The sequence below is a fragment of the Emiliania huxleyi genome (assembly GCF_000372725.1).
Source record: "Emiliania huxleyi CCMP1516 chromosome Unknown EMIHUscaffold_192, whole genome shotgun sequence".
Classification (NCBI taxonomy): Eukaryota; Haptophyta; order Isochrysidales; family Noelaerhabdaceae; genus Emiliania; species Emiliania huxleyi.
In genome coordinates this window covers 80933-92339 of record NW_005200670.1, presented here as the reverse complement: position 1 = coordinate 92339, position 11407 = coordinate 80933, and the positions used below count along the sequence as shown (strand labels likewise).

At 62.3% G+C, this 11407-nt stretch overlaps 1 protein-coding gene across 1 annotated transcript in view; it reads left to right on the top strand.

The window, feature by feature from the left end:
* The window catches only part of EMIHUDRAFT_233497 (hypothetical protein), a gene marked incomplete at both ends in the record, with an annotated part of 2115 nt that extends 1433 nt beyond the window's left edge, over positions 1–682 (top strand). Inside the window, one exon of the mRNA XM_005782147.1 lies at positions 666–682. Within this exon, the coding sequence (XP_005782204.1) occupies positions 666–682 (17 nt within the window). The remainder of the gene's footprint in view (positions 1–665) is intronic.
* Between the last annotated feature and the right edge of the window lie 10725 nt (positions 683–11407).

Sequence of the window (11407 nt, the reverse complement as noted above, 5' to 3'; positions counted from 1 at the left end):
GGCCCCCCCCGAGCCCCCCGGGGTTTTTTTTTTAAGGGGTCCCCAAAGGAGGGGGGGTTTTAACCGTTCCCCCCCCCCCCTTGGGCCTAACCTTGGGGCTTGGGGGTTTCCCTTTTCCTATTTTTTTTTGCAGTTTTTTGCCAATTTTGGGAGGGACCTTAATGCCCCCTCGGGTTTTTGGTTTGTCCCCCCCTGGTGGTTTTTTTTCCTGGGGGGTTTTATCCTTTGACTTGGCGCTTTCCGGTTTGCCCCGTTTTGGGAAGACCCCCCCCCCCCCCGATGGCAGCCCCTTTGGGGGGGGGCGTTCCCTGGGGTTTTCAAGGGGTCCCGTCCCCTGGGGAATTGCCCCCCAAGGAGCTTTTGATAAAAAGGAGGGGGGACTTTATTCTACCCCCGGAAAGTCCCCCCAAAACATTTTTTTTCCCGGGTTTCCATTTGGGGGGGGGGGGCCCCCCCCCTGTTTGGTACCCCCCCCGCAAAATTAAACTCATCCCCGCTGCTAGGGGGGGGGGGGGGTCCCGAACCCCCTAGCAGCAGAGGGCACTGGACCCAGTTTTCCCGCCTTTTTGCCCCCCCCCCCCCCCCCCGGCTCGTGTTTGAGCGGTACGCTCGAGGAGGTTGTGTTCACCGTGCCTTCGAGCCCAATACACCTTCGTCGTGTCGAGTGCTGGCGTTTTGCTAAAGACTTGTGACCATGTGAGTCTATCTTGTACTACCACACTAAAAGCCGTATAGTGAGCCACTCCGTATAGTGAGCCACTCACTCGGGCGTCTCGGCTGACGTTGATCGATCTGGCCCTAGCCTATCGGTCCCCCGCTCGATCCTCGGATCGCTCGCTCGTCGAAATCGATCGACTGAAGTGTCGCCTTGCCCCCGTCGCCCGGCAAAACTGTCAGGTCCGCCGCGACGCGTCGCCGCAATGGCGGGCAGCGACGTGGTGGAAGCCATGCAGCTCGCCCTCAAGCCATTTCATATGCAGCACCTTGCCGACGACTGGGCGGCGCAAGCCGGCGAAAAAATCTCGCTCCAGCTGTCTGTAAAGCCGTGCAGAGCTGCCACTTGCCAGCACCCCCCAGCACCAGAGCTCTGCTGCTGGGGGGGGGGGGGGGGGTCGGCCATGACCAGGCCATGACTTTAGATGTGCAGGGGGGGTACCGAGCAGAGAGAGAGAAAAACAACTTTTTGGTTTGTGTTGCCGAGCAGTGTGCGGCCGCTCCGGCCATCACCACACTCCCTAGCTCAACTGGCGACCCTATAGGGTCGCCAGCCGATCGTGATTCATCGCATGAACGGCGCCATCTCCGTATGGCGACGCCCGACGTCTGCGGCAGCGCCGGCGGCGAGGGTCGGCCGCTCGCGTTGAGCTCCGCCGGTGCGGTGCTGAGCGCAGCTTCAACGGGCTCCAGCGCGCAGGTGCGCGGCGTGCGCTGCCGCGTGCTCGACCTCTTCAGCGCGACGGTGCCTCACATCTTCGACCCGACCGTCTTCAGGCAGGGCGACCCCGTCCACTTCAAGTTCACCCGCCCGGCAGCCTACACCATCGACCCCATCGATGATGGCCGCCGCGTTCGCTTTCTAGCGGCGCTACGGTAGCGGCGTACTGTGGTCTTCCGAAGCACGAAATAGCACTAGATTACCAAACGCAAAGCCTCACCCGCTGTCACGTCCCATCCCACACAACATCAACAAGCCGGTCGCGGTCTCCGCGCACGCCGCGCACCTCGGCTCGCGAGATCAGACACGCCGTCGTTCATGTGCACGTCGCCGCCTTGACGCTTTAGGCCCCGCGAGCGTGCACTGAGGTCAGCACGACTCGTCCCGCCTGTGGGAAAACAGTGGAAGGAAAAAGAAAAGTCACGGCGTCTGTTCACAGCCCGACAGGCCGCGGCGACAAATGTGAGCACACATATGCAGTCGGTCCGGTCTACTCCCCTCAAAATTTCATGTCTTGCCGCGTCGCGCCACCCTCGTCACGCGGGGGCACGCGCGTGTGGCGCGTACGCACCCAGAGCCCCAGCGCCGCCAGCAGCACGTCCACCGACGACAACGTGGCACACGCTTTGGACGCCGAGGTCGCGGAAATAACAGCGTCATTGATTCGAGCGGACATTGCAGCGGGCCGCGCCAGCCTTGGGTGCAAGCGCGCGTCTACCTCGCCACCCGCTGACGAGGGTGGCACACGGCTCACGTCGCACTGTGCTAGAGTCTGCGACAAGCTCGCCAAGATGAGCTACGAAGACATGCGGGACCTGCAGCGCGCCGAACTTGCGGGGCCCACTGAGGCCGGCTACGCGCTCGCGGAGGCGCAAGAACCTGTGGGCCCATTCCCAGCCGGATAAACTCGACTGAGAGCCCCACATCCTATTTGCCGCGTTGCCTTCGATTTCGCGGCGCCCCTCTCCGCGCCGCACCGCGCCGCGCCCCCGTGCCCCCCCTGTCCCCCAATTTTGTGCGCCGTCCGTCAGAGGAGCGCTCTCACCCCGGCCGGCGGCCCAACCGCCCACGGGCGTTATAGAGCCGCGGGCGCCCCGGGCCCCGCTGGCGCTGCGTGTCCGCCTCAGCTCTCCCGTTTTTAGCCGTATCCCGTAAGCCCCCGCGCCCGTGTGCGCGCGTTTGTGTGTGTGTGTGTGGCGTCAGCACCAGTGCCAGTGCCAGTGCCAGTCAGTGCCAGGACCAGTGTACCATTGAAGATTTTTCTTGAAAACAACACGCCCGGCCTCCACAAAACTCCTGCGCCCCCAACACGTTTTGAGACGTGTGCCTGCCCCCGGCCCCCGTGCCGTCCTACGGCTTTACGGCTCTACGGCTCTGCCATCTGCAGTGTCGCCGCTCTCATCGGCGCCAAGGACCGCATGTCGCTTGGCCTCGGCAATCTCATCGGAGAAGAAGAGGAGGTTCTCGCCTCAGGCTCCCACGAGACAGTCGTCGCTGGGGGAGAAGTACCTCCACCGCACAAGCAGCTCCCACCCCGTCGGCTGCAGCCGCGCCTAAAGGAGCGCGTGCACGCAAGCAGCTGCGTGAGGGCACATGGTGAGGCAGCGCGCCCGGACCTGCGGCCGCACCTGCATGATCCACCTCGACGCCCACGCCGCCCCGCTGAAGCAAGCCTGTCTCGCCGGCGGGCGTGCTCCGCTGCTTCCTCCTCGCAGCAGCGGTGGCAATTGGCGGCTACGCCCTCGCCCTCTGCTGGCCTGGCGGCACGAGCATGATGGCCGAGTTCAAGCAAGAGATCATGGCCGAGATGCAAAAGAAGGACGACGCGTTCAAGGAGGAGATGAAGAAGAAGGAGGAAGCGTTGGCGGATTTCATGGCCGAGATGCAGAAGAAGGACGAGATGATCGCCGCGCTCAAGGGCAAGACGGACCACAAGCAGGTCCAGATGTCGGCCGGCGGCGAGGTGGTTGAGCTGGTGAGCGCCGCGGGCTTCAAGGCACTGGAGACGCGGGTGGAGGCGTGCAAAAAGGGGCTCGCCGCGCAAGACGCCAAGATCGGCGCGCTCCGCGACAAGCCGACCCCGCCCAACCCGCCGGCCACGGCTCGCCCGCCGGCAGCGGCGCGGCGGCAGCTCTCCTCCGCGACCGGCGACGAGACCGAGATCGCCATCACGGGGAGGAAAGCGACGCTCTCCTTCAACAGCCGCACGCCCGACCTGACGCCGACCAGCCTGACCGGCGAGGGGGGCGGCAAGCTCACGTGCAGCGGCGAGCTGCATGCGACGGATTTTGTCACGGCGGAAGGAGGAAGTATCACCGAGCGGATCGAAGCGCTTCGCGAAAATTTCACTGACGAGCTCGAGGCGGTTCGGAAGTTTGTCAGTGGGTTCCGCCCCCGCTGTCTCCTCCGCTCGAGCCGCCTCCCTCGCCCCCGCCACCCGGCGCAGGATGGTACATGGCAAGCTATGGCCAGAGCTGCACGAGTGCTTGTGCTGCCGTGCGGTGGGGCTCCAATGCACAGAGAGCGACACGATCACAACTCTGAAGTGGACAGCTCTGACGAGATGAAGGCTGTCCTCACATCCGCCGGCATTGCGATCCCCTGCAGCGAGGGGGACCCTGCTGGCTGCTCCTGCGACGGATATTGGGGCACGAATGCCGATGTCCCGGGTTTCAGTACTCTTGACGCAGTAGGATGGTTCTGAGCACACTCAGATCAAAACCGCGCGCTGAGCACTTTCTCCTGTGCTGCAGCGCCTGCCTCGAACAAGCGGCGAGCGTGCCACTGCAACGACAGCTCGTGATTACAGTGGGAGGACGGCACGACGCCACCACACAGGAATTTCACGGGAAGGAAGGTATCGATCATCCGACCAACCCTGCATTCGCGGGCCTGGGTGGGCGGTAAGCCGTCATTGCTCATTGCCCGGCGCTGCTATGCAACGCTCTGGGTGGTAGTGGCGGCGCTCCAAGAGTGGTGCTCTTGGGAAGATGTTCCTGCTTTCCGCTCTCCCCCCGCAAGGCGCGAGACACACGACACTAGGCACGGGACTAGGAATTTTACAACGAAACTCCCTCGCACGACAGTAGGCACCGGAGGGCTGCAGCCTGCACTGTTTGCCGGGAGACAAGACTCACGACGGATATCCATATCGGATTCGATACGTCCGAGCCTGACTGTTCTTCACCTACCTACCTACCTACCCTGGCCCCGCCGGGAATGTTGAAGATACGACGCGCAGCCACACGAGGCCCCGCCGCACGCTATCTCGAGAGCCTTGCAATGGCACATTTGGGAACGCGCTGACCTGCCCTACTCCTCAAGCAATGCAGCCGTCAGTCGCGCGAGGGCTAGCCCGCCGTGAGGTCGACACGCGGACCCACGCGACCGCGACACAGAGAACGACTACAGATACGAGAAGGCCAAGGCGAACAGCCAGCCACGGCATACTTGCCTGCAGACAGTCGTCTGCATCCATGCCCGATACATCGTCTTCATTGCAAGCAGAGTCTACAAACAGCAAGATTGCAATGGTTCTTGGCACGGTGAGCGGCCACCTCAGCATGATGGCCATGGGGTCGTGCACAAAGGCTGGGAAAAGGAAATGGTCCAAGGGATTGAGCCACACGCATGCGAAGAGGAATGTCATTGTGCAGTACGCGTCGCCAGCCACATTCACGAGCTGTGAGAGGACGGAGCCGACCGACTGCTTGCGCAGAAGCGGCCAAATGCCTGCCATGACATGGATGCAGAGGAAGATGCATGCTTGAAAAGCTATCAGCAGGCTCTCGCACTGAAGTGGGCCCCTGTTGCCGACTAATCCCTCGAGAGGCTTAAAGGTGACCATGAAAGACTCAGGCTCGAGGTTGACGGCGACCATGGCGAGCCCGAGCACCGCCGCATACAGCCGATTGAACAGCCACATCAAGAAGCGATGCGGGTCCGCGTTACCCGATTCCTCCGCGATGAGAGCCTCGATTGCTTCACTCACCTCCTCGCGCTGCTCAACAGGCAGGAGAAACTGTGCGAGGAGGTCGTCAACGAAGGTGGCAAATGTGATTGCGATGCCGTCGAGCAGGAACTCCGTGCATGTGTCGCCTGCGTCTATGCGGGTTGCATCGTATTCATTGCAAGCAGAGTTTGCGAATAGGCTTGCAGTGATATCGGGAACGGAGTAGAGCGGCCACATCAGCATAACGGCGAGCGGGTTGTGCAAAAAGGCAGGAAAATAGTAACGATTCGCCGGATTGAGCCACCCAGCTGCAACGAAGAGTGTCATCGTGCAGTACCCGTCGCCAGCCATATGTACGAGCGCACGCCACTTTGACCGCCGTGAGAGGACGGACTGCTCGCGCAGGAACGGCCATATGCCGCCCATAACAAAACAGCAGAGGAAGATACAGCACCCAAAAGCTTCGAGCAGGTTTTCGCACGAAAGTGATCTGTATGGAGATACCCAATCCGGCCCAAAGGTGACCATGAACGACTCCGGCTCGAGGTTGACGGCGACCACGGCAACCCCGAGCACCGCCGCATACAACCTGTTGAATAGCCACTTCAGGAAGCGCTGCGGGCACGCGTGGCCAGATTCCTCCGCAACAAGAGCCTCGATTGCGGCACCCAACTCCTGACGCTCCTCATTAGGCAGAAGAAACTGTGCGAGGAGGTCGTCAGTGAAGGTGGTGAATGTGATTGCGAGCCCATCTAGCAGGAATTCGGTGCACGTCTCATCGTTGAAGAGAAGAGCGCACGTCGCTCTGACGAGGCAGTACGGCAGGCGAAACATGCGCATCCGTACGTGAACCCAGGCCAAGCAGCGCATCCACAGGGGAAGCTCCCCTCCCATAGCACGCGTGCGGTGGCGGAGCAGCCGCTTCTCAAGATCAGCCTCGTCCCAGTCTTCGACGAGCGGCATCAACACAAGCAAGACAACGAAGAAGAGGACGGCGTAGTGCGGGGCGGCTAGTCGGCTCTGGCGTTCGACGAGGTGGTCGCAACGAAATGGTAGGATGTCGGTGGCGTCACAGTAGGCCGCAGCGTCGCGAAACCACTGCTCACCGTTCAAGTCGTCGGCGCCGCTGCGACCGAACCAACCCGCTCCAGTCGCGAAACTGGCATTGGACCATAAGGCCACGTTCTCTGCCGTCAGCTGCGCAGAGTGGCAGTCGGCGCAAAAACCTGGCGTCTTCTCGTGTCGCCACGGCTGCGGCATCAGCGGCGTCCCAAATTCCGAACGGAGGGCGTACGGCATGCAAGACTCTCCGACCGCACAGTGCTCGTGCTTCGTACACCGTCGGTTCATAGTCTCAATAGAAGGCGCATACAAGATCACCGATTGGCCCCAAAGGAGAAGGATTGACAGCAGAACCGGGATAAACGCCGAAAGGGTGCTGGCGCCTGGCGTGGTAGCCCTGACGAATGCCCACGCATGTATGCCTCCCAGTGCAGAAGAGTCCGTGCGAGCGAGAGGCCGCTGGTGGATGTGCGTGCCGGCGGTCGAAAACGGGAAACGCGAGAGCTCGACAACGTCGGGTGCTGTCGATTGCTCGCGGTGCATGATCGCATCGTCATCAGTGCCGGTGCTCGCGTCGAGCTGGGATGGGGACGCCATAGACAACCACCATGGCGAAGGCTTGCTCGTGAGCATCGGAGCACGATGGGGCAAATGTCAGAGCTGCAGCGGCAGCAGGAGCACACACACTGGTGGTGGGGATCCTAGAGAGAGCTCGGCACACCGATCGGAGGTGGCGTGAGGCAGAGGAGAAAAAAATCAACCCGCAAGAATAAGGTCGCTCCCTCGCACGATTCTGGGCACAAAAACGCCCTGCGAGCGGGGCGGGGTGCGCGATACACACACGAGTGAGAGAGCAACACCATACTGACGTACGCCTCACTGCTCACACTCACGCGCGCCACAGCCCATGAAACGCCCACAAACGCTTCGACGTTCGATCGCCCCGGCGCGTCACGGCACACGCTCTCTACATGGCGCCCTCGTGGCTCTCTCTCTCTCTCTCTCTCTCTCTCTCTCTCTCTCTCTCTCTCTCTCTCTCTCTCTCTCTCTCTCCCTCCCTCCCTCCCTCTCTCTCTCTCTCTCGAACGCTCGCGTCCGCAAGCCGTGCACGGCTCGGCGCGAGCCGGAGTTTAGAGGGGAGGGGCTCGCCCAAGTAGCGGGTGTAGGGGAGGGTGGGTTCGGGTACCGTGGGGTAGGGGAGGGTGGGTTCGGGTACCGCGGGGTAGGGGAGGGTGGGTTCGGGTACCGCGGGGTAGGGGAGGGCTCGCCCAAATAGCGGGTGTAGGCGTGTGCCACGAGCAGCGCGGCCTCGGACGCCTCTGTCGACGCGCCGAGCTCGGAGATGCGCGCGACGTACTCAGCGTAGGGCGGGCTGTGTGAGACGGTGCGGCGGGAATTTCTTCCTGCGGTTTTTCTTCTTCTTCGCGAGTCGCTCCGAGGGACAGCGCTCTCGTCGTCGCCACAGCACTCGCTCGGATCATGCCGAGCCAGCCGACAGAGACGCTCGTGCCGCCCACGAGGCTATCTGCAAGCAAGCTTGAGTACTCGGTGCACCGCCCCTCGCGCCTGCTGCGGCGGGACATCGAGCTCGTCTTCCGGCCGGACCTTGAGCGCTACGCGTCGCTCACCGCCGGGGCGGGCGCCTGGCGGCGCCGCTGCGCAAAAAGAATTTTTCGTCCATCTCTCACGACACAGGACAGTGTGTGTGAGAGAGAGTGTCTGTCGAGGACTGGCGCGCAATCAGGAGAGAGATTGTTTAGCAATACCAAACACACACCTCTGCGGGCCAATACCTACCCACCTCTGCCCCGACTAGTTACTCTCTCAGCACGCACGCGCTCGTGGAGGTTCCTGAGCGAGCGCCGAGCCCGCTCAAACCTTAGCCGCCGACTGTTGCGCTCGTTACCTTCGTTCGCGATCAAAGCCGATCGCTCGATCGTACTTTCGCGCGCGTCCAACAGTTGTTCCTTTCGTTTTGCCGACCCACCTTGTGCGTGTCCGTGTAGCCCCACGATGTGGAGCGCTCTCGTCGCCTTCGCCTGGCTCCCGCAGGCAGGCGCGTGTGACGCGAGGAACTGGACTGGCACGGATGGTGACAAGCAGTGTGACTTCACCGCAGATGATTCACTGCGATGTGCTTCGGTTGTCCTGACAGAGGGAGAGACCAACTGTGAGACTTTTTGCAGCAACCAGCAGCATGCCCCGCTGCGCTGTGCGCTGCAGTGGGACGACTGGGTCGGCGAGACATGTAGCCTCACCGATTCTCGATATCTTGCCCTCTTGCAGCTATCAGCGGAAGAGCAACGGGCGACATGCACTCAGCCCTTTCCCAGCTCGGACGCCGTCTGCAAGTGCGTGCCGAGAGGGCCATTGCCGCCGCCCTTGCCTCCACCGCCGTCTTCACCGTCGCCTCCGGCCTACCCTCCATACTCGCCGCCTTCGTCGCCATCACCGCCTCCCGGACCTTCTGGATGCTTCTGCTCGTCGCAGTATCCCAGGTGCACCGATGACGGACGCTGCCGCGCCGCGGTGGATGACGACTATCCTATCGGCACCGGTTGCGGGAACTACCCCTTTGGCGCCGACTGCGCGAACTCTTACGCGTCGTCGCCTCCGCCGCCACCTGCGTCGCCATCACCGCCGCCGCCGCCTCCGTCGCCATCACCGCCGCCGCCGCCTCCGCCGTCGCCATCACCGCCGCCATCACCGCCGGTAGACGTCGGCGATGGCGTCGCTTCGTCAGGGACTCCTGGGGATCTCGCCGGTGGTCTCGCCGGAGGAGGGGTCGGCTTGCTGATTTTCTTCTCGACCGCTGGAGTTCTTTGGTGCAGACGACGTTCGAGGGCGCTCGCGGAGCCGAGCACTAGGCCGAGCATTCGGACCAGGATGCGAGCTGTCGCTACACGCCTGGAGGAGGAGGGTCACCTCCAATGCAGCAAGGCAGACAGCCGCTTCGCTTCCAAGCCTTTCGAACTGGTTTATGGCCGGGCTGCGACATCGGTTCAAGGCGTGTCACACTATATGCGGGTCTCGGAGGCTGAGCTCCAAACGACCAAGATGAAGGGGGTCGCTGCGATTGAGCGCGAGATTCGAGCCCATGGTAAGGAGTCCGACATCGAGTGCCTCGACTACGTTCTGCACGCAGAGGCGCTCACATGCCACTCCCTTGCCTCAAGGGTGGGTGGGCTCACCTCGTCTTGTCTGTCTCGTAGGCGGGCTCTAGTCAGGTGACCTTCCAAGACGGCCTCAAGCGCGACTGCGACGAGCATGGCCAACTGCATCCGGACCGTCAGATCGGTGACGCCCGCGTGGAGGGCCATGGAGGGGTTCGTGGCATGACAATCGACGAGTTTGTCGCTCACCCTCACGCTCGCTGTGCGCATCTGACAAAGGCACATCTCGTCGCCCTTCGGCTCTACACGACCGCGGTACGCACCGCACACCACGTTCAAAGCCATCGACGAGAGCCGACCCCTCCCCGCCTCCACCCAGGCATTCCGGTCAATCAATAACCCACTGCGCGACCAAGGGCGCTACCAGCGCGGCGAGCCACACCCCCTACCCGTCACCGTGGCCCTGATCGCGGAAGCGCTGGGCAAGCTCCGCGCGGTCGAAGCTGGGAAGAAGGCCCTAGACAAGGTCGAGCTCTACCGCGGGATGAAGGACGTCAAGTCCCCCGACGATTTTATGAAGGAGGGGGGCACGGTGTCGCCTCCACGATGTGGGTCAGTCGTCACCATCGCCCCCCCACCATGACACCCCTGGGCGCATTGCCATCTGATCAGGAACTAGCGCCCATGTCGACGACCTCCGACCTCACGGTGGCTATGCGGTATTCACTTAGCTCGAACTCGGTGCTGCTTCGCCTCGTCACCGACGCGTTCATCTCTCGCGGACCGGACATCTCCTTTCTCTCTGCGTTTCCCGTGGAGGCAGAGTACCTATTCCCACCGCTGACGTACCTGCAGCCCACGGGCGAGCGCGAGACGGTGGAGATCAAGGACCTCTCCTACGAGGTGATCACGGTCAAGCCGACGCTCCCGTAGAGCCACACGGACGGTCGAGAACGGACAAGCAAGCAAGGGCAAGCTCACGAGACCCACAACGAAGGACAATCGCTCATTCGTCAAACCTGGGAGGCTGATTTATCGTTCCTTCTTCGCCAGCCGGTCATCATGCCGGAGCACTTTGGAGTGCAGTTGGTAACCTCACATCCAGGGCCGATGGGAGGACGGCACGACGCCACCACACAGGAATTTCACGGGAAGGAAGGTATCGATCATCTCCGACCAACCCTGCATTCGCGGGCCTTGGCCCGGTGCCGCTGGTCGAAAGCTGGAGGTATTGGGCCAATCCTTGAGTGAGCGCTGAACACTGACTGTGCGTGAGGGGGGGGGGGGGGGGGTACTTGGTGAGGACTGAGGAGGTGTCTGATTGATTTGTGGCAGTCTAGTCTAGCGTGCGTGCAGCGGTGGCTCGGAGCGTAAGCGCTTGTGGCCGGCTCGCTTCCGATACGGGGCCAGCAGCGCTGTCAGCCTACGTCTCTGGACTGCTCTCTGCTGCCCTCCCGGGGACCGGTGTGATGAGCAGATGTGTCTCATCTTGTGCCCTGTTACTATCTTTCAACAGTATATCGGGTATATGTATCGAGAATCACTATGAATGTCGGTTTTGTCGAAAGCCCTACCGCCCTCCGCGGACCGCGCGCCGCGCGCAATATGCCATGCCAATATATCGTGAAATCTGTTTTTGCCGGCGAGACACGCCGCGACAATAGGAACAATAACATGCTTCCCTCCATCGCCTCCACCTCCTCGCCGACATGAAATCTCAGAGCCGCTTCAGCCGGCTACTCGCCACCGAGAAGCTCAACACCGCCCTCGCTCCTCCCCTCTCTCCATCCACTCGCCCTCGCTCGCCTCCGCCACGCCGCCGTGCCCCCCCGCCCACCTCATCTT